This window comes from Triturus cristatus, chromosome 4_2 (genome assembly GCF_964204655.1).
Source record: "Triturus cristatus chromosome 4_2, aTriCri1.1, whole genome shotgun sequence".
Lineage (NCBI taxonomy): Eukaryota > Metazoa > Chordata > Amphibia > Caudata > Salamandridae > Triturus > Triturus cristatus.
This window is the reverse complement of record NC_140586.1, coordinates 858,109,511-858,130,392: the sequence shown is the minus strand read 5'-3', so window position 1 is coordinate 858,130,392 and position 20,882 is coordinate 858,109,511. Positions and strand designations below refer to the sequence as shown.

Below are 20,882 nucleotides of genomic sequence, written 5' to 3'. Positions count from 1 at the left end.
TCTCCCTTCCACTTTTTGTCGCTGTGCCTCATGTGTTCTTATGGTGTTGGCCGCTCAGAGCACTGTGCCACTGCCAACCAGTGCCACAGTGCAAGTGCTCCCTATGTAAAATGTATATGTTGGTTGGATTCCATGATTGGCTTATTTGGTTTACTATCAGACCCCAGTAAAGTGCACCAGGAGTGCCAGGGCGTGTAAATACAAATGCCGCTGGTGGGCTTGCAGCACTGGTTGTGCCACCCACAGAAGCGGCCTGGTAAAATGTGTCTAGGTCTGCCATTGCAGAACCTGTGTGCAGTCTGGTACTGACATGCTGACTGGCAAGTGCACCCACTTGCCAGTCCCTAAACACTCCCTTAACTTCATGTTAGTCACCCCTATGGTAGGCCCAAGGGCAGGGTGCTGTAGCATAAGGTAGGACAAGCCCTGATCTGTGTGGTATGTCCTAATAGTGAATTACAGCCATTTTCGTTTTTCACTATTGTAAGGCTACCTGTTCTCATAGGCCAGAATGGGCTGTTAAGATTGTTACATCCTATGATCAGAGAACATGGTAGAAAATCGAGTTTAGTATGTCTGAACTCAGAATAATAAGGTACATCTTGTAGTAAGGTTTATTTTAATATTCTGCGTTTGCAAATGCCACTTTTAGAAAGTTGGCCTTTGCTTGGCTAACCATTTCAGCCCGCCTCTGCGTGATGTGTATCTGCTGTTTGGCTTGTGTGAGTGACAGGGCTGGGAAAATCCAGATGGGCAGGGCTAGGTAGCCTGGTGGTGAATAGAGAGATTGACATATAGATGGGTGGGAGGAGTATACCTGGACTCAGAATAGGGCTGTGCTCTGCCACCAAAATGCTGGCTCCGCCCCCTGTGGAGCGTCTGATGGCTCTGCCCTGCACCCTGAAAGAAGAAGCCTGCATCGCATCAACAAAGTGCTCCAGAACTGGAATGAACTAGGCAAGGGCCCCCCTGGCCTGAGAGAACAAAGGATTTGTGGTATAAATGTAGGAGCCCTGCTCCTAAGAAACTAGATCCTGTCCTGCCAAGAAGAAACCTCTGTCCGACCTGAAGGAACTGGAAAAGCTGCATGGAGGAGTACTGTCCCTGACCTGGGGGATTGGCCTGCAGTGGTTGCCTTGCTGCTGAAGAAGAGGAAGAAAAGACTCAAGGAACTTTTATTTGACTTGTGCTGAGAGATCTCCAAGGGCTTGTGAGTGAGCTTGCCCCCTGAACGAAGTCCCAGGACCAGTGGACTTCACCGCCGTGAGATCGCCTTGGAAAACGGACCGTTTTCCCAGCATCTTCAACTCGAACTGCTGCGTACATCTCGCTGATTGCAGCGTACCCCCTGAAAGCTGGTATCCCGCTGTCCGGCCCGAACAACGTGACTAAGACCCCTCTACGAGCCGTAGCTCACACCGCAAAGGAAGGTATCGTCCGGCCTGAGCAACGCGACTAACAGGCCCCTACGAGCCGTTGCTCGCACCGTAACGCAAGGACTGTGAACCGTACTTGCTACTATCCCCTATGAACCGTACTGCCGGCGTATGCTCCTTTCCCCTGCTTTGGAAAGGCTGCGGTGCGTACGGTAGTCGCGTACGTCTCCCCTGTGCGAAGCGTACTGATCGCTTGTACCCAGCGCTTCCAATCAAGATTGCTGATCGCATGGTACGGCATGAACGCCGCGACGAATTTTGAATGCACCGTATCTACACACCGTCCCCTGAAGCCCTGCACGCCCAAGGTCTAACTTACCGTAGTAGGCATTGCACCAGGAGGACAACGCACCGTACATCGCACTTGATGTCAGCGCAGCATCCGTGACGAACTCACCAAGTAAAGGTACTGTGCCTGTGCGCAACGTAGGGTGTACGCTTCATCCCGAAGCGCCTACAGTGCGTGTGAGACCCATTCCCAAGCAGTTTGTACCGCGTACAAAGCGTACGGACAGGAACGAAGCGCACAGAACTTTAAAACTATGTTAAAACCAAGAACTCTTTGTCTAATAAGTATTGTGGGCTGTTTTTACGTTATCTGGTCTTGTGCTAAGCCTAAACTACATATATAAAGTATTATTTTTCTATATCCCAGTGTGGAGTCCATTTTTGGGGTTGTCACTGAGTTACTGTGTGTGTGTTCACAAATGCTGAACCTGAACGCTCTGAGATAGGCCTTGTCTGCTCGCACCAAGCTACCGAGAGGGTGAGCAGGGGTTATTGTTGGAGTGTACCCACCTACCCTGACTAGAGGAATGGTTCCCTGCTTGACACAAGTACCTACCTGTGTCAACCAGAGAACCCGGATTCTAACACATATCACCAATATGACTGTCCGCCTGCCCGATTTATCTGTTGCTGAACCTTTGGTTTGACTACTGTGTTGAATTCTATGGACAAAGGGCCATTGAAGAAATGGCTACATGTATCTGCCCACCCAATCAGGATGGGCGAACATGGAGCCACTTTATTTTACTGTTCGTATCGGCCAGACGAATCATAAAAAACAAATAATGCAACCCCCGCCATCATGATGACGCAGCTAGCACCAAACAGCGATACACATTGAAAGGAACTGCCATAAGGAGGGTTCCTGCCAATGTATTATAAATGACTGCATGTTTGTTCTTCATTTATAACTTTGACAGGCCATTCTTCCTGCATTTCCATTTGAATCCCATGCCAGAACAGTAGAAGCTAGTAGAAGTCCTGATCCATAGGTGGATGTGAGGCATCTACTGAATCCAGAATTAGTGTCTAACAGGAATATTACTGGAGATACCTGCACTATTGCAGCAAGTCTCCTTACCTGCACCTACCTAGGTTTTGAGCACATGTGTTTGTGGTCCCCAAGTGTTTGCTTTAGTACCTAGTGGACCTGTGATAAACCCCATTTATCTCTGCAGAATCCAGAGAGCTATCCCAAGTACCAATTTATAACATATAAGACATGCATGATTGGGTTACAGTTTAACAGAGACCTCTCCTTCAATGCCCATATCAATACAACCACCAAAAATATGTTATTACAACTGCAACATTTGCAGGTGGCGATGCCCCTTTAGGTTTTCCCACAACATCTCATAGTTAATGGGCTTGGTACTCTCCAGACTTGACTAATACAACATCATTTACACAGGGCACCCAAAAAATGCTGCCTGACTAATCTTTGGTCTGTAACAATGTAATGACATAATCTCAGCCTAGAAATGTCTATACTAGCTACCCATCAAGGCAGATCATAAGGTCCTAGCTGTACCCTACATCATCTCTTCCAATGCTGGCCACACAGAATGCACTTGCCATCTTTCCAACATATTTATACTGGGCTAGATCTCTTTACAAGTAGGGCTCATGACTTGAAACTTTATGCCTATGCATATGAGACTGAAGGTGGCTCACTAAAGTTTTTAAGGGGACTGAAAACACATCTCTTCCAAGTCGGATATAGATTGGAGGCCCATCAGTCACTCCAACTATTCCATATGTATATGCACTCCTAACCTATTTGTGTGTTCTTATTCTTCCAACGGGCAAGTCCAATTCTTGTTAAGTCACTGGCAATTCAGGGAGGTAGGCTGTGCAGAGGTAGCCTGACCAGCCCTAAGCTGAGTAGTTACCTGTGGGGGTGGGCCTGGCAGAGGTTGTCTGTGGTAAATCAGGAGTTTGAGTCATCTTATCATAGCTGTGTTATGAGGAAGACCAGCAGCAGGTTCCTTGCTTAATACTAGTGTATCTACATCCTGCAGGTCTCTTGAGAATGCATCATTGTGCGGATGACTGTACTATTGTACTTTACATGTTGCTGTTAGCCAGGTAGTGGCAGGACATTATCAAACATGGCTTCAGTAGATACCTGCTTTCACCTTTAGAAGGGATGTGTAAAGTTAGGAGTAGCTGGCAGTGTCTGTACATTTATACTGTGGTGTGAACTTTGGAATATATTAATCTATGTGAGCATCAGCATCTAGACTCCATTGGCACCTGGGATTGCAGCATCTTGGCACAACCAAGTGAAGCAGTTTGGGCATGCAGTGAAAAGAGATGAACATCACGTACTAACTGGATGTTGAGTCTGGTACATTACTCACAGTTGTAGAATATTAGTGGCATCTGGTGCCTTCTTAATGGGAAGGTGTGCACAGCCAATAGTCCAGTGGCGAGGTAGAAGTCACATCTGTCATAGGCATCTATCTTCCTCTGGGATGTCCTCTGGTGTGACCGGAAGGGTGATACAACATGGGGCCTGAGTACACCTATGACTTTCATCACTGGCTTCTAAAAATATGATTGTAAGATACAGAGTAGGGCTCTGGTGACTCCCTAAAGAGAACCTGTGGCAGAATATTGTAGTAGCCATATAAGCTTTGTCTATAGCATGAGGCGCCTTCAATGTCAGCGTGCCATGGCAAATTAAAAGTGAGTTTACCCGCTGGTTAACATTTTTCCCCTCGGAGTAAGTCCTGGAGTAAGTTCTGCATCCATGACGGGAGATGTCTCAAGGTAAAATAAAGAGACAGTGGGGCTGCCATTCTATAGCCACACGGGTGGGCCTGCAGTCACTCCTTTTAATTATGAAGACTGTACCCCGCTTGACCCCACCTCAAAAAGCAAAAGCAGCATTTACTTGTTTATGGACCTTTTTTCTTCTCCACTGCAGTTCTTGACATGGTGGAGTTTGTGGCACTAACCAACTACTCAGAGCGGCAGGGGAACCGAGAGAAGGGCGGTCTGAGCTGCCGCCAATTGTGGTGGCTGCTCATAGTAGTACATGATTACACCTAGACCCTCATTGCATGTGGTCCATAAATCCCAGTGAGGCTGACAACAGGAGTTTCAGTCCCGTCTGCGTTACAAGCTCCTCATGAACACCAAAGATTAGGAGTGTTGCACTCATGCATTCCAGATGTTAACATGAAATGGAGCGGTACATGCCACATGTAAAATTAGTGTTCACCTTAAACATATTTATTAATGAAAGACAATGGACATACTGTGATTTGCCAAAAGTTAAAAGATGGATGTCTTAGCACATGAAGACAGATGGAAATGGTGAAATACAGTGGGGCATATTATCAAGCACGGCGATAAAATTATCGCCGCTTTAGCCCAGGTTCTGGTGTGAACCTGGGCTTCTATGGGAATTCACAAGGGCATATTATCAAGCCCATTATCTAAAGCGGCGATAATGTTATCGCAGTTCCTTGATAATATGGCCCTGAATTCCCTGCTAGAGGAGTCTTGGCTGAAGGAGGATCCCTCACAGGAGTTACCTCCACTAGACAATCTCCATGTTGAGAAGGTAGCACTTATTCATCTACATGGCTGTGCTATTTTCAAGTAAAACTTATTAATATAGCACACTTGAATTCTTATTAGGCAACATATAGTTTGTGTGTTAGGTTAACATTGCTGGCCAGTGTTCTAACTAGGAGGGGAGTTAGTTACCTACACATGCCCCATTTTAGTTGTTGTAGCCTCATCACTACAAAGCTTCTGTGACTGAATTATCCTAGCAGCCTTTCTTGCACCTTCATAGGGCTTGCACATTGGGCTACATGGTCCTTTCTACAGCCACCCTCAACAGCTGCGTGCCTGCCATCTCCTCTGAATCTGCATAGTCTCACCTCCCAACCCTCATTGTTTCCCCTTTCTCTGTTACTCCTCACCCTGTGTAGGAATCGTGTCGGTTGCGTATCTCATTCTCTTGGTGTCCGTAAAAGCCGCCCAGTGGGGAGTCCAGATGAGGTTTTTCTGGTTCAAAGGCGACGACTTCTTCATTGCTGGTAAGAGTTTCCCATGCAGAATGATTTATACTGACGTTTGTTTCTCACACAATGTATGATGGGACACTCCTAGTAGTTCCTTACAGAAGACGCATGATTCCCACAACAAACTACATTTGACACCACTGGTGTTTCTTACTTTCACACAGTCCTGCATTTATGAATGTCTCTCACCTATCAGTAAAGGTGTACCCAGAAAAATAAGCTAACTATATGACTACCACTGAGTAAGGGATCCCGCAATCCTGATGCTTTCAAGGAGGGTCCTGAAGAACTGTTTCCTCTAGGAAAGCTAATTTCATTCCATTCATCCATCCATCCAGCCATTCATCCATCCTTCCTTCCTTCCTTCCTTCCTTCCTTCCTTCCTTCCTTCCTTCCTTCCTTCCTTCCTTCCTTCCTTCCTTCCTTCCTTCCTCCTTTCCCTCACTCCATTTGCTTTTCTTTCCTTACTTGAATTCCTATTTCCAGTCTTCTTTCTGAAATCACTCTATTTGTCTCTCACATTTTCATTGAGATATTCATCATTTCTCTGTCTCTCTTTAGGTATGTTTGGCTCTCTGACCACCTTTTGGCACCATCCCAAAATTGTTTTATGGTATTTTCTTTCAATTGTGTATTAGCTTCTGCTGCGGTCGTTCAAAAAAAAATCACAGTTCACAGTTAAGAAGAGCCATAAAATTAATTCAGTCTTTCTGTTTACACTTTGCTCAAGCTGGTATAATCGATGCTACACTACACCAAGGGTAAATGGACATAATATCGACTTTTTAATATCGACATGACATATTATCGAGTCAGTAATATCGAATGTCCCAAAATATCGTTAGTCAGTATATCGAATGGCTAAATATCGTTTTTTTTTTGTTATTTTAAATATCGAATGTGAAAATATCGAGTACAAAATATCGAAAGGACAAAATATAGTTATTTTGTTAAGGTAAGAAATATCGAATTTGATAATGTCGAATTATAGGAAAAATCAGAATTTCAAATTTGTTACATTTTACCAATGTTATAATAATACATTCTAAATAGTATATGTAATAATAGTTTATAAATATGTAAAAAAGTCTTAGTATAATAAATTTTAGGAGCGGGATGTTGGGTTATTAGGGGATAAGGGTGGGGAGTGTTTTAAAAATATATATATAAATATAATATGTAAATTATAAATTGTAATTGTTGAGAGTAAAAATATATTTATGAGATAATTATAATATATTAATTTTTCAGAAAGGTTATTCATAATATAAATAATAGGAGTGGGATGTTGGGTTATTAGGGGATAAGGGTGGGGAGTGTTTTAAAAATATAAAAATAAATAATATGTAAATTATAATTTGTAATTGTTGAGAGTAAATATATATTTATGAGATAATAATAATATATGAATTTTCTAGAAAGGTTATTTATAAAAACATAAATTGGAGTTGGATGTTGGGTTATTAGGGGATATGGGTGGGGAGTTAATTAAAAAAATATATATAAATAATATGTAATTTATAATGTGTCATTGTTGAGAGTAAATATATATTTATGAGATAATAATAATATAATAATAATTTATAAAGGTTATTTATATTATAAATAATTTGAGTGGGATGTTGGGTTATTAGGGGATAAGGGTGGGGAATTTTTAGAAAAAATAATATTTTATTAGATGTTAATATAAATTATTATTGTTGAGAGTAAATATATATTTATGAGATCATTATATTATTAATATATAATTATATTAGGAGTCATGATATATTTAGGAATGTGATGTTGTGTTATTAGTGGGTAAGGGTGTGTACTGTTATCAAAACTTCTAAATTTCGAATATGTTAATAATAAGTTCTATTTGTTGAGAGTTTATTTTATTTTTTATTAAATATTTTTATTGAACAGGCTGGTGAGTAAGACATACATTAATACATGCATTTGCTTACAAAAAGAGAGGAGGGAGAAAAAAGAGAAAAGAAAAAAAAAAAAAAAAAAAAAAGGGCCAACCCAATAAACAAAATTAAACACGAAGGGGGAGCAACACTATTCCATAAATGATCCCCAGTTCTTTTCGTGTTTCATCAAAGACCGAGTCCCCCTGAGATTAGCTAGTGCAGCCTCCATTGAGTAAGTCTCAGTTACCAGTGTCCACCAGTCCCAGACTGATGGCAGATCAGAGCAAGTCCAGGCTCTGGCCAAAGTTAGTTTAGCACAGGACATAAGAATTGAAGCCAGAGCAGCCTGGGGAAAAACGGTAGGATGAATATCTAGCAAAACAGAGGAGGCAGTGAATGGAGGGAGCTGGGTTAACCTGATTTCTAGAACCATGCGAATGTCAGACCAGTAATCCTTGAGGATAGGACAAGAAAACAGCATGTGTGCCAAATCGGCTGCGTGGGCAGAGCATTTGGGGCATTTAGTATAATCATTGATAGAGTTGTTGAGAGACCATCTAGAGATGATTTCCGGTGTATAATATAGCATGTGTCAAGAATTCCTGTCATACAAGGGAAACACGCCCTTATGTAAACAGGAGAGCTGTTACATAACTCAAGGGAAACACGCCCTTATGTAAACAGGAGAGCTGTTACATAACTCAAGGGAAACACGCCCTTATGTAAACAGGAGAGCTGTTACATAACTCAAGGGAAACACGCCCTTATGTAAACAGGAGAGCTGTTACATAACTCAGGGAAAACACGCCCTATAAAGGGAGGAACCGGGAGGTACAAGGCTGTCGGATATTGTGTTTACACCGACGTACCTGCTTTGTGAAGAGCAGTGTTCCGGAGTGGTGCTCCAGTAAGGCAAGAACGGAGGTAGGTCGAGTCGTTACTCCCTGGGCCGTGTCTTGCCCCATCGTCACCTGTGAAGGACCCGGAAGCTCTACCGGTCAACCATTGAGCTTCGCTTTTTGACTCGGCTGAGTCCAAGCGCAGTGGCGCTTTTGCTGGTTGGAGTCGTAACTCCCAGCCCGACCAGAGACACAGGGACTGCCAGCTGTAACGCACACCAGGAGGTGTTTGCCGCGTTACAGACTCGGAAGTCCACAGGATCGATCGAGCGGCTGCTCTCGGTTCAGTCTTCTTGCTTGTGATTGGGGTATCGGTGACGCATCACCAGGAGGTGACTCCGCGTCCCGGTGCAGTCTGAGGAAGAGGTTGAGCGGCTGCTCCCTTCAGGTAGAGACCCCGGCTGGGTGTTTCCCTGACTCCTCGATTCTCCCCAACACTCTTCGTGCCCCTCACAGCCTACCGATTGGCATTGTCGGCCATTTCATTTCTGCCCTCTGTTGGCATACGCCGGGATCGGCGTATATGCAGAGGACGGTTAGGACCATCCGTGCTGTGGGCTGGTAACGTACTTAGCCTGGAGGATTCCAGTGACTATAACTTTTGTTTGTTCTTTGTATTTTATTTGCCTTCATTAAAAGAACTAACCCTTCACAAGTGGTTGCGTCCTCATTGTCGTGTCTGTTAAACGATCCTGAGACGTTCAGGGCGTTACAAAATATCCGACCTTAATAACACTAACTGTCTCCCGGTCGATAACAGACATGGCAACACTTGATGATGTGCTGGCTGCTTTAGCGGCCATGCAAGTTGAAGTGGCTGCCTCTAGGCAAGAAACAGCCGATGTAAAAGCCAGACTGGATGCTATCCAATTGGACCCGCTCACGCCCAGCACCTCCCTCACGAACCAGACCCCTGCGGTAGTAGTGGAAATGCCGGTAGCCATCCCCTTGGCAACACCAGAGAGGTACAGTGGGGATCCTAACACAGTGCAGGTATTCCTCACACAAGTGGCGCTACATTTATCGTGCAAACCAAAGGCGTTCCCCACGAGTCAGGCTCGTGTGGCTTTCCTTATATCCTATTTGGCTGGAAACGCGGCACAATGGGCCGTACCTCTGGTGAGCAGGGACGACCCCCTCTTATGTGATTGGGGTGCTTTTCGCGAGGAATTCCTGAAGGTATTCGACAGAAGGGCTGACTCGTACACGGCGGACCGTGAAATGCTTGAGTTGAGACAGGGATCCAACGACCTGGTGCAGTATCTCAACGCGTTCCGAAGGCTGGTTGCGGAAACCAAGTGGCCTGTTGCTAAACAGACGGCGCTCTTCCATCAAGGGCTGTGCGATGAGCTCAAGGACGCCGTGGCTCATATTGACCCTCAACCCAAGACATGTGAGGGCCTTATCAACCTGGTATTACGGCTGGAACATAGGCTAAGTGAAAGAAAGGGGGATCATGGGAGAAAAGGAAAATCCCTTCCATCCTATGTGACGGTGGGAAGTCCTGAAACTTCCACCGCATCCAAGGGAGAACCCATGGACATCAGCGCAATACGAGCGAGCCTCACAGCCACGGAGAAAGAGTCACGCCGTAAACAAGGATTGTGCCTATATTGTGGCAAAAAAGGCCACTACGTACGTGAATGCCCTGCCAAACCGAAGACGTCACGTTATCGGGCCAACCGGTCGGTAACAGCCGTGGTGGACATACCGGCGGAAAACTAGAGGACTCCAAGACCAGAGAAGGGGCATCTCGGAGTCACTCATCCATCCCTTCACTTTCCAACTCGGTCACTAAGGGACAACGACACCTGTTTATCACGGTGCACGTGGGAGTGCATGACCAGTGGATACCCGTTGTGGCCATGGTGGATTCAGGGGCCACTGGCATGTTTATGGACCACAACGAGGCATGCAGGCTAGGGCTAGTGCTTCTTCCCAAAGCAGTACCCGAAGACGTCTATGCGGTAGACGGAAGGCGATTGGTGACGGGGCCCATCGGACAGCACACGGGGGTCCTTCCGATGAGATATGGGAGGAACCATTTGGAACAAATCGATTTTAACATCATCCGAGCGCCCCAATATGGCGTCATATTGGGATTGCCGTGGCTACAGAAACACAACCCCTTTGTGGATTGGCCAACACATCGCATCGAAATGACGTCACCGTATTGCATCCTGCATTGTGGAATAAGAACGGAATCCCTTGACGCAGATGAGAGCGGGAGTCAGACGGTGGCTACAGCGGCAGAAAAAGATGTGGCTCTCCCCCAGGCTTATCACAGTTTTGAGGATGTATTTGATGAGGTGAAGGCGGAAGTGCTACCACCACATAGACAGTTTGACTGCCAGATCGACCTGGTGCCAGGGGCCAGCATTCCCAGCGGCAGGCTGTATGCCCTGACGGAGCCTGAAAACGTGCATCTCCGGGGGTACCTGGATAAACTCCTCAAGCTAGGATTCATCCGCCCGTCCAAGTCTCCGGCCGCCTCGCCACTCTTCTTCATCCCGAAGGCTAATGGGGAGCTGAGAGCCTGTGTGGACTTTAGGGCATTAAATGCGATAACCATAAAAAATCGGTACCCCTTGCCTCTCATCAGTGTACTTCTGGAACAGGTCAAGAAAGCTCGTATCTACACCAAGTTGGATTTGAAAGGGGCATACCATCTGGTGCGCATGAGGGACGGAGACGAGTGGAAGACCGCCTTTAAGACCAGGTTCGGCCTTTTTGAGTACCTCGTCATGCCGTTCGGTCTGTGCAACGCCCCGGCAGCCTTTCAGTACTTTTTGAATGAGGTATTCAGAGAGGAGTTGGATATCTACGTGGTCGTATATATCGACGACATCCTCATCTATTCGTCCAGTGTGGAGGAGCACGTACACCACGTCAAAGCTGTGCTCCAAAAGCTGAGGGAAAACATGCTGTTTTGTAAACTCAGCAAGTGTGACTTCCACGTCACATCCATGGAATTCCTCGGAGTGATGCTGAGTCCAGAGGGACAGGAGATGGCAGAACGAAAGATCAAGGCGGTGAAGGAATGGCCGGTGCCCCAAAGCGTGAAGGACGTCCAAAGTTTCATTGGCTTCGCCAACTTTTACAGGCGGTTTATAGATGGATTTTCAGGAGTGGTGGCCCCAATCACCCAGCTACTGAGGAAGTCCAAGGAGTTTGTCTGGTCCCCTGAAGCGAACAAAGCCTTTGAGGCCCTGAAAAGCGCCTTTGGTAAGGCGCCGGTGTTGGCTCACCCCGATCCGGATCTCCCCTACGTGGTGGAAGCGGACGCGTCGGATGTGGCGCTGGGGGCTATCTTGTCCCAACGCAACCACGACACAGGGGTGCTTCATCCCGTTGCGTACATGTCCCGCAAACTCAACGACGCCGAACGCAACTACCATATTGCGGAGAAGGAGCTTCTCGCAATCAAGGACGCCTTCACCGAATGGAGGCATTGGTTGATGGGGGCAAGACATGTGGTATCGGTGTACACGGACCATCGGAACCTACAGTTCATGACGGCCACTAGACACCTTTCTCCCAGGCAGCTGCGGTGGATGATCTTCTTTGCGGGGTTCAACTTCCGCATCACATATCGGCCGGGGACGGAAAACCGGAAGGCGGACGCCCTGTCCCGTCAATCTGCAGTTAAGGAACCATTGCCTGCAACCGAGCGTTCCATCATTTCCCCGAGGATGGTATTGGGGGTTATCCAACCGGATACTTTCCTGAGGGGAATAAAGAGAGGGATCAGGTCATTCGCATGGCGGAGGTGGCTCCTCAGTCACAGAGAATGGCAGCTGAAGGACGGGATACCCCTGAAGGGCAGGTGCCTATTGATACCCACGCCTAGGCTAAGGAAACAAGCATTCATCTGGTGCCATGACTCTCCATGCGCAGGTCATTTGGGCTTTGAAAAAACGGTGGCTAGCATGGGACGGCATTTCTGGTGGCCAACCATGAGAGTGGATGTCAGGAGGTGCGGACAGGAGTGTCCTACGTGTGCTACCATGAAGGCCGACCATGGCCGAACCCAAGGGCTCTTACATCCACTTCCGACCCCGGATAGACCATGGGATAGCATATCACTGGACTTCGTGGTGGGCCTACCGGTAGACCAGGGGATGACGGCAATACTGGTGGTGGTGGATTACTTGACGAAAATGGGGCACTTCATCCCCTGCAAGAGAGTCCCTACGGCCGGGGAATTGGCGTCACTACTCCTAAAGAATGTGGTACGACTGCATGGATTACCTGGGGTGATCGTGTCGGACCGGGGGTCGCAGTTTACTGCGCAATTCTGGAAGACTTGGTGCACTGCGCTGCATGTTAAGACCGCCCTGTCCACCAGCTACCACCCTCAAACGGACGGCCAAACCGAGCGCCTGAACCAAACGCTCAAACAGTATCTGCGATGTTTTGTGGACCAGGGCAGGGAAGAATGGGTCGACTTGCTATGGGTTGCAGAGATAGCCTATAACAACGCCACTCACAGCTCCACACAGTCATCTCCGTTCTATAGCAACTATGGCCAACATCCCAGGTTCTTGCCATTTCTACATCCGTTCAGAGAGGACAGGATTCCCGCCACAGCGGACAGGGTGGCACACATAAAAGACACGTTGATGCGCTCAAGGGCTGTCCTAATAGAGGCCAAGAGAAGATACAAGGCTGCGGCAGATAGGAAGAGAAGGCCCGGGCCACTGTACCGCACTGGAGACTACGTCTGGATATCCACAAGAAACATGAGGTTTCGAAAGAACAGTGTGTTCCATCCCAAGTACATGGGCCCCTATCGAATTACCAAGTGTATGGGTCCCGTGAACGTGAAGGTGTGCTTGCCCCAGTCATTGCGGATACACCCTGTCTTTCATGTATCATTGCTCAAACCAGCACCCTCCAAGCCGTCTGGGACACCTAGGCCGGTATGCGTGGAGTCGGAGGTGGAGTATGAAGTGTCGGGCATACGGGCGTCCAAATGGCGCAGGGGGAAGCTGTGGTACCTGGTTGCGTGGAAAGGCTATGGCCCGGAGGAGCATTCATGGGAACCGGCTGAAGGGGTTCATGCTCCGCGCTTGGTCTCCTTGTTCCATCGGCGTTTTCCTGCCAGCGCTGGACCCGTGGGGAGCCGCTGAGAGGGAGGATGTACTGTCAAGAATTCCTGTCATACAAGGGAAACACGCCCTTATGTAAACAGGAGAGCTGTTACATAACTCAAGGGAAACACGCCCTTATGTAAACAGGAGAGCTGTTACATAACTCAAGGGAAACACGCCCTTATGTAAACAGGAGAGCTGTTACATAACTCAAGGGAAACACGCCCTTATGTAAACAGGAGAGCTGTTACATAACTCAGGGAAAACACGCCCTATAAAGGGAGGAACCGGGAGGTACAAGGCTGTCGGATATTGTGTTTACACCGACGTACCTGATTTGTGAAGAGCAGTGTTCCGGAGTGGTGCTCCAGTAAGGCAAGAACGGAGGTAGGTCGAGTCGTTACTCCCTGGGCCGTGTCTTGCCCCATCGTCACCTGTGAAGGACCCGGAAGCTCTACCGGTCAACCATTGAGCTTCGCTTTTTGACTCGGCTGAGTCCAAGCGCAGTGGCGCTTTTGCTGGTTGGAGTCGTAACTCCCAGCCCGACCAGAGACACAGGGACTGCCAGCTGTAACGCACACCAGGAGGTGTTTGCCGCGTTACAGACTCGGAAGTCCACAGGATCGATCGAGCGGCTGCTCTCGGTTCAGTCTTCTTGCTTGTGATTGGGGTATCGGTGACGCATCACCAGGAGGTGACTCCGCGTCCCGGTGCAGTCTGAGGAAGAGGTTGAGCGGCTGCTCCCTTCAGGTAGAGACCCCGGCTGGGTGTTTCCCTGACTCCTCGATTCTCCCCAACACTCTTCGTGCCCCTCACAGCCTACCGATTGGCATTGTCGGCCATTTCATTTCTGCCCTCTGTTGGCATACGCCGGGATCGGCGTATATGCAGAGGACGGTTAGGACCATCCGTGCTGTGGGCTGGTAACGTACTTAGCCTGGAGGATTCCAGTGACTATAACTTTTGTTTGTTCTTTGTATTTTATTTGCCTTCATTAAAAGAACTAACCCTTCACAAGTGGTTGCGTCCTCATTGTCGTGTCTGTTAAACGATCCTGAGACGTTCAGGGCGTTACAGCATGCAAGTCGTTCTAAATTGCTGTAGCCTCAAGCTGGAAGAATGAACGCTATTATTGATATTCGATAGGGAGTGTTCTATATCTTTCGATGTAACGTTTGTGTCTAATAGCCTGCCCCATTTGACAGCTAATTTAGAACAATCGTTTGGTTTAGAGTTAATTAAAAGGCTATAAATGTTACTAATTGCAGATTTAGTTGTTGAAGAGTAGAAATGTATCCAGATGTCGCAATCAGTAATCTCGAATAATCTTTTTTTATTCACTAGATAGTCATGTATCTGTCGGTGTTTAAATCTCATAGCTTCGGGGAGGTCATAAAGCAGTTTAAGTGTATTAAAGTCTAAAAAGCCTTGTGTACCATATAGGTCCCCTAGATGACTGATACCCCGTCTTGTCCAGATATGAGAATTTTTGTTGAGAGTTTATATAAAAAAAAAGTAAAGATTTTTTTTTTACTATATTCATACAGACATATGTATTTAAAATAGACAGAATATTGTGTAATTGAAAGTGGAGTGGGAATAGTAAATTATATGTATTTACTATCCATCACCTTCCCAAAAATAATACAGACTGGAGTTGGAATAGTAAATTATATTTATTTATTATCCAGCACCTTCCCTAAATTAATATTGACTGGAGTTGGAATAGTAAATTATATTTATTTACTATCCAGCACCTTCCCTACATTAATATTGACTGGAGTTGGAATAGTAAATTATATTTATTTACTATCCAGCACCTTCCCTAAATTAATATTGACTGGAGTTGGAATAGTAAATTATATTTATTTACTATCCAGCACTTTCCCTGATTTAATATTGATTGGAGTTGGAGTAGTAAATAATGTTTATTTACTATCCAGTACTTTATTTGATTTAATACTGAGTGGAGTTGGAATAGTCAATTATATTTAGTTACTATCCAGCACCTTCCCTAAATTAATATTGACTGGAGTTGGAATAGTAAAGTATATTTATTTACTATCCAGCACCTTCCCTAAATTAATATTGACTGGAGTTGGAATAGTAAATTATATTTATTTACTATCCAGCACCTTCCCTAAATTAATATTGACTGGAGTTGGAATAGTAAATTATATTTATTTACTATCCAGCACCTTCCCTAAATTAATATTGACTGGAGTTGGAATAGTAAATTATATTTATTTACTATCCAGCATCTTCCCTAAATTAATATTGACTGGAGTTGGAATAGTAAATTATATTTATTTACTATCCAGCACCTTCCCTGATTTAATATTGATTGGAGTTGGAGTAGTAAATCATGTTTATTTACTATCCAGTACTTTATTTGATTTAATACTGAGTGGAGTTGGAATAGTCAATTATATTTAGTTACTATCCAGCACCTTCCCAGATGTAATATTTATTGGAGTTGGAATAGTAAATTATATTTATTTACTATCCAGCACCTTCCCTAAATTAAGACTGACTGGAGTTGGAATAGTAAATTATATTTATTTACTATCCAGCACCTTGCTGATTTATTCTTGATTGGAGTTGGAGTAGTCAATTATATTTATGCACTATCCAGCAATTTCTTTAATTTAATACTGAGTGGAGTTGGAATAGAGAATTATATTTATTTACTATCTAGCAACTTTTATGATTTAATATTGATTTGAGTTGGAATAGTAAATTATATATATGTAAGAAATGATAATATTTTCATCTAACAGTTTAAATATATATATTTAATAGAGTATTAATATTATTAATAAGTGTATTATTAATAGTATTAATAAATAAATTGGTTATATTTTAATTATTGTTGTAAAAGGAATATTGCATTTTTATTTAATTGAAGTTAACAAAACATCATATAACTGTAATTGTATATTTTTTATACATAGTACATATGTTGAATTAATATTATTAATATTTTTTTTTAATAATGATAATATTTACATTATTTAAGTGTTTAGTATTTTGGTATCATCTTATGTATTTATTTTATATTTAGATATGTAGAGTTATTAATGCTATAGATTTTTAATAATAAAAATTAATATATGTGTTCTATTATTTATTATTAGTGTTGTACTAGTTTTAATAAATTTAGGGGAATTAATCATTTTTTTTTAACCTTTTAGAAATTATTTTGGTAAAAGTTTGGGTAAGTTTACTGTATGTTTTATAATATTTAAGTGTAGCATTTGTATTTATTTAATTCTTTTAGTTGAAGGGGACAATTTTTGTTACCGCTTAGTGTCGTTTTGGGTTATTTCGGCGGGATGAGCTCGCGGTTGGGAGCTGTGTCACTTGGAGGCAGGTAAGAGTTATTTATTATTGTTTAAATTAGGTTTAAAGGTAATTTGGATGTAGTTTGTTGGTTTGTACTGTATTTAGAGTTTGGTGGTTGTGTTTTTGGTGTAATTTAGGTGTGTGTTACGTTGTGGTAATTTTCGAGTAGGTTACGTGTTTTAGGACTCGTGTTTAGGTAGGAGTGTTTGTAGATATTTTTATGTGCATTGTTATTAAATGTTATCAAACCTTTTTAGAAGTTGTGTTAATGTGCTTTTTGTGTGGGTGGGTATGTTTACTTTTTGTTTTACAGGTTTCTCTTTAACGACGTCGCTTTTTAGAGAATGTTGCCATATTTTTTTTTAAGAGGTGTGTATTAGTTTAGTGAACTAATGTTTATTGAACACTCTCTTAATTTTTCGCGTTTTCATATAGTGTTTATAATTTTGTAAGCGTTTTCGGGTTTTTGAAGGGTTTGCCAATTGGATTTATCGCCAAATGATGTTTTTTTGGATCAGTTGCTGTTTTTTTTTTTGGAGAAGGTGTGTGTTCGTTTTGTAAGCTAATCTTTATTTAACACACTCTTTATTTTTGCCATTTTCTTGGAGCGTTTTTTACGTTTTATATATTTTCGGGTTTTTGATGACATTTTAAGTTGGATTCATGAATTCGAGGAATTGGTTAAGGACATGTTTGCATTTTTGCATTTTTTTGGGGGCTTTTTTAACGTTGTTTGGGATACATTGCACCTGGATGGACTTTGACCTTCTCTTTTATTGGATTTGGTGCTACAACAACTGTAAGTAATAGTTTTAATGGTATGTGGGAGGGAAATGTCATTTATTTCTGTTTTTCTATGTATTGTATTTTGTTAATTATTATTAATTTGTGAATATATTTTTTATATTTTATCAATTGTATATACTTGACAAATTAATAATGTTTCATGAAAGTATGGAAGGATTTTAATTATGCATATGTTGGGATTTATATGACAATGTTTTCATTTATGTTTACATTTGAATTAAAGGATGCTTTTTGCAATTAGGGATAAGTATTCTAAGCCTCGAGTTGTAGGATAGAGTGTAACTTGGCTTTGGAGAAGTTCATACATTTTATTTGTTTGCTTACTTACTTTAGGTTTAATTAGTGTAATGGATTGTTACATCCTTAGTTCTTGGTAGCTCTGCTCTTTTTGAATACTTTGTAGTAATTTTTGAAGTGTGGGTGTACCTCTCCCTGTTGTTGCCTGGAAGGCGTTATGCCATCCTTCAACGGCGTTGTTACTTTTGGCTTCTTTGTTTAGGGTGCTGAGGTACACGTTCCACCATGGTATGTGGAACTTTGGTAATCTTCTGTGGCCTGATCGGTGTAGTCTCCCTACCCATGTGTCCTCAAAGTAATCCAGTAGTGGACTTAACTTTTCTTCATTTCTTTTGTAGAATGGACTCTCTATTAGTAGGTTATAGTGTTCTGGTACGTCAGTGACAGGGACATAGGCTAGGGCTATTAGTTTTTTTATATTGTATGCTAAGGTGCTATCTGTCACGTATTCTACACAATGGTGCCGATTAGGATCCTGGAAAAAATGTCCCCAACCCAATTGAATCTGGACTTTTTTCCGTACAAATGGTAAAAGCGCCGTACAAACTGCCAAGTACGATTCGTATTGGGAAAAAGTCCATACGAATCGCATTGGGAAAATTCCCCCACACGTCATCGGGTCGGGAAAAGTCTCCGACACGTCCCCGGACATTTTTACGTACAAATGGGAAAACTGACGTCCCAATGCGCAATTACGATCCGTCCCATCAGTCCGATTGTACAACTGCATGGAAAAAAGACCGTCCGGAGCGAACTCCCATAGCATCCATGGAGATGTCCAAACAAGTGCCCGGTACGCGCCGTACCCCCCCCAGCCCCGTATGTACGGAGCGTACCCCCCAGCCCCCCGTATGTACGGGGCGTACCCCTGTACCCCCCAGCCCCCCGTATGTACGGAGCATACACCCCAGCCCCTGTATGTACGGGGCGTACCCCTGTACCCCCCAGCCCCCGTATGTATGGAGCGTACCCCCCAGCCCCCCGTATGTACGGGGCGTACCCCTGTACCCCCCAGCCCCCGTATGTACGGAGCATACACCCCAGCCCCCCGTATGTACGGGGCGTACCCCTGTACCCCCCAGCCCCCCGTATACATACGGGGGGCTGGGGGGGTACAGGGTACGCCCCGTACATACGGGGGGCTGGGGGGTACGCTCTGTACATACGGGGGGCTGGGGGGTACAGGGGTACGCCCCGTACATACTGGGGGCTGGGGGGTACGCCCCGTACATATGGGGGGCTGGGGGGTACGCTCCGTACATACGGGGGGCTGGGGGGTACAGGGGTACACCCCGTACATACGGGGGGCTGGGGGGTACGCTCCGTACATACAGGGGGCGTGGGGGGGTACGGCACGTACCGGGCCCCCTAATCAGCTCGCATCGCCGCGTACTTAGCTTTTCCGGCACTTTTTGGGTGCCGTAAAAATATTCCCATCCGGACTGCAGTCGGTGCGAATCGTAATTGCTGGTACGTAAAAACATGCCTAACTCCGTCCGGACGTCACGTCCGCGGTGTCCCGGATCACATTTGTATGTATTTTTCTGTCGGTTGGTCTTTTTTCCGATTCGTACGGAAATGGTGTTTCCGTACGAATCGTAATTGCATGATTGTAAAGTTTTACAACCCGGTACGAGTCGGACGGAGAAAACGCTCCAACCCACGGTTTGTACCGGGTTTTTCCAGGATCGTAATCGGCCTCTTTGATGCCAATTACGATCCGGTAAAATAAATTCCCGTACGACTCGTATCCGGTCTTTTTACCGTACGAATCGTACAAGTGCCGTACAAACTGGCAATCACGATTCGCATGGTAAAAAGTCCATACGAACCACCTTGGGAATTATTCCCCACACGTCCTCGGGTCGGAAAATGTGTCCGACACGTCCTCGGACGATTTACCATACAAACATGAAAAGCGAAGTCCGACCGGGGAATCACGATCCGTCCCGGGCGTCCGAATGTACAACCGTATGGTTAAAAGACCATCCGCACCGAACTCCAATAGCAACCATGGAGACGTCCAAACAGGTGCCCGGTACGCGCCGTACCCCCCCCCAGCCCCCGCTTGTACGTGCCGTACCCCCCCAGCCCCCGCATGTACGCGCCATACCCCCCCAGCCCCCGCATGTACGCGCCGTACCCCCGTGTATGTACACCCGAGTACGTGTCGAACCCCCCTGTGTATGTACACCCGAGTACGTGTCGAACCCCCCGTGTATGTACACCCGAGTACGTGTCGAACTGTACGCGCCGTACCCCCCGTGTATGTACACCCGAGTACGTGTCGAACCCCCCCGTGTATGTACACCCGTGTACGTTCGAGTCGTACCCCCACCCGTGTATGTACGGTGCGTACCCCCAGCGCTACGCGCTGGGGGTACGCACCGTACATGGATGGGTGGGAGTACGACTCAAATGTACACAGGTGTACATACACGGGGGGGTTCGACACGTACTCAGGTGTACATACACGGGGGGTTCGACATGTACTCGGGTGTACATACACGGGGGGTTCGACGCGTACTCGGGTGTACATACACGGGGGGGTTCGACACGTACTCAGGTGTACATACACGGGGGGTTCGACATGTACTCGGGTGTACATACACGGGGGGTTCGACACGTACTCGGGTGTACATACACGGGGGGGTTCGACACGTACTCGAGTGTACATACACGGGGGGTACGGCGCGTACATGCGGGGGCTGGGGGGGTACGGCGCGTACATGCGGGGGCTGGGGGGGTACGGCGCGTACATGCGGGGGCTGGGGGG

General features: G+C 45.4%; 1 protein-coding gene across 3 annotated transcripts in view; it reads left to right on the top strand.

Annotated features, from left to right (window-relative positions):
* Window positions 1-20,882, top strand: part of LOC146835264 (neutral amino acid transporter 9-like) — a 519,311-nt gene that overhangs the window by 147,352 nt on the left and 351,077 nt on the right. For all 3 annotated transcript variants that reach the window (XM_085602846.1, XM_085602845.1, XM_085602847.1), the window contains one exon: window positions 5,675-5,782. In XM_085602846.1, coding sequence (XP_085458972.1) covers window positions 5,675-5,782 — 108 coding nt within the window. The remainder of the gene's footprint in view (window positions 1-5,674; window positions 5,783-20,882) is intronic.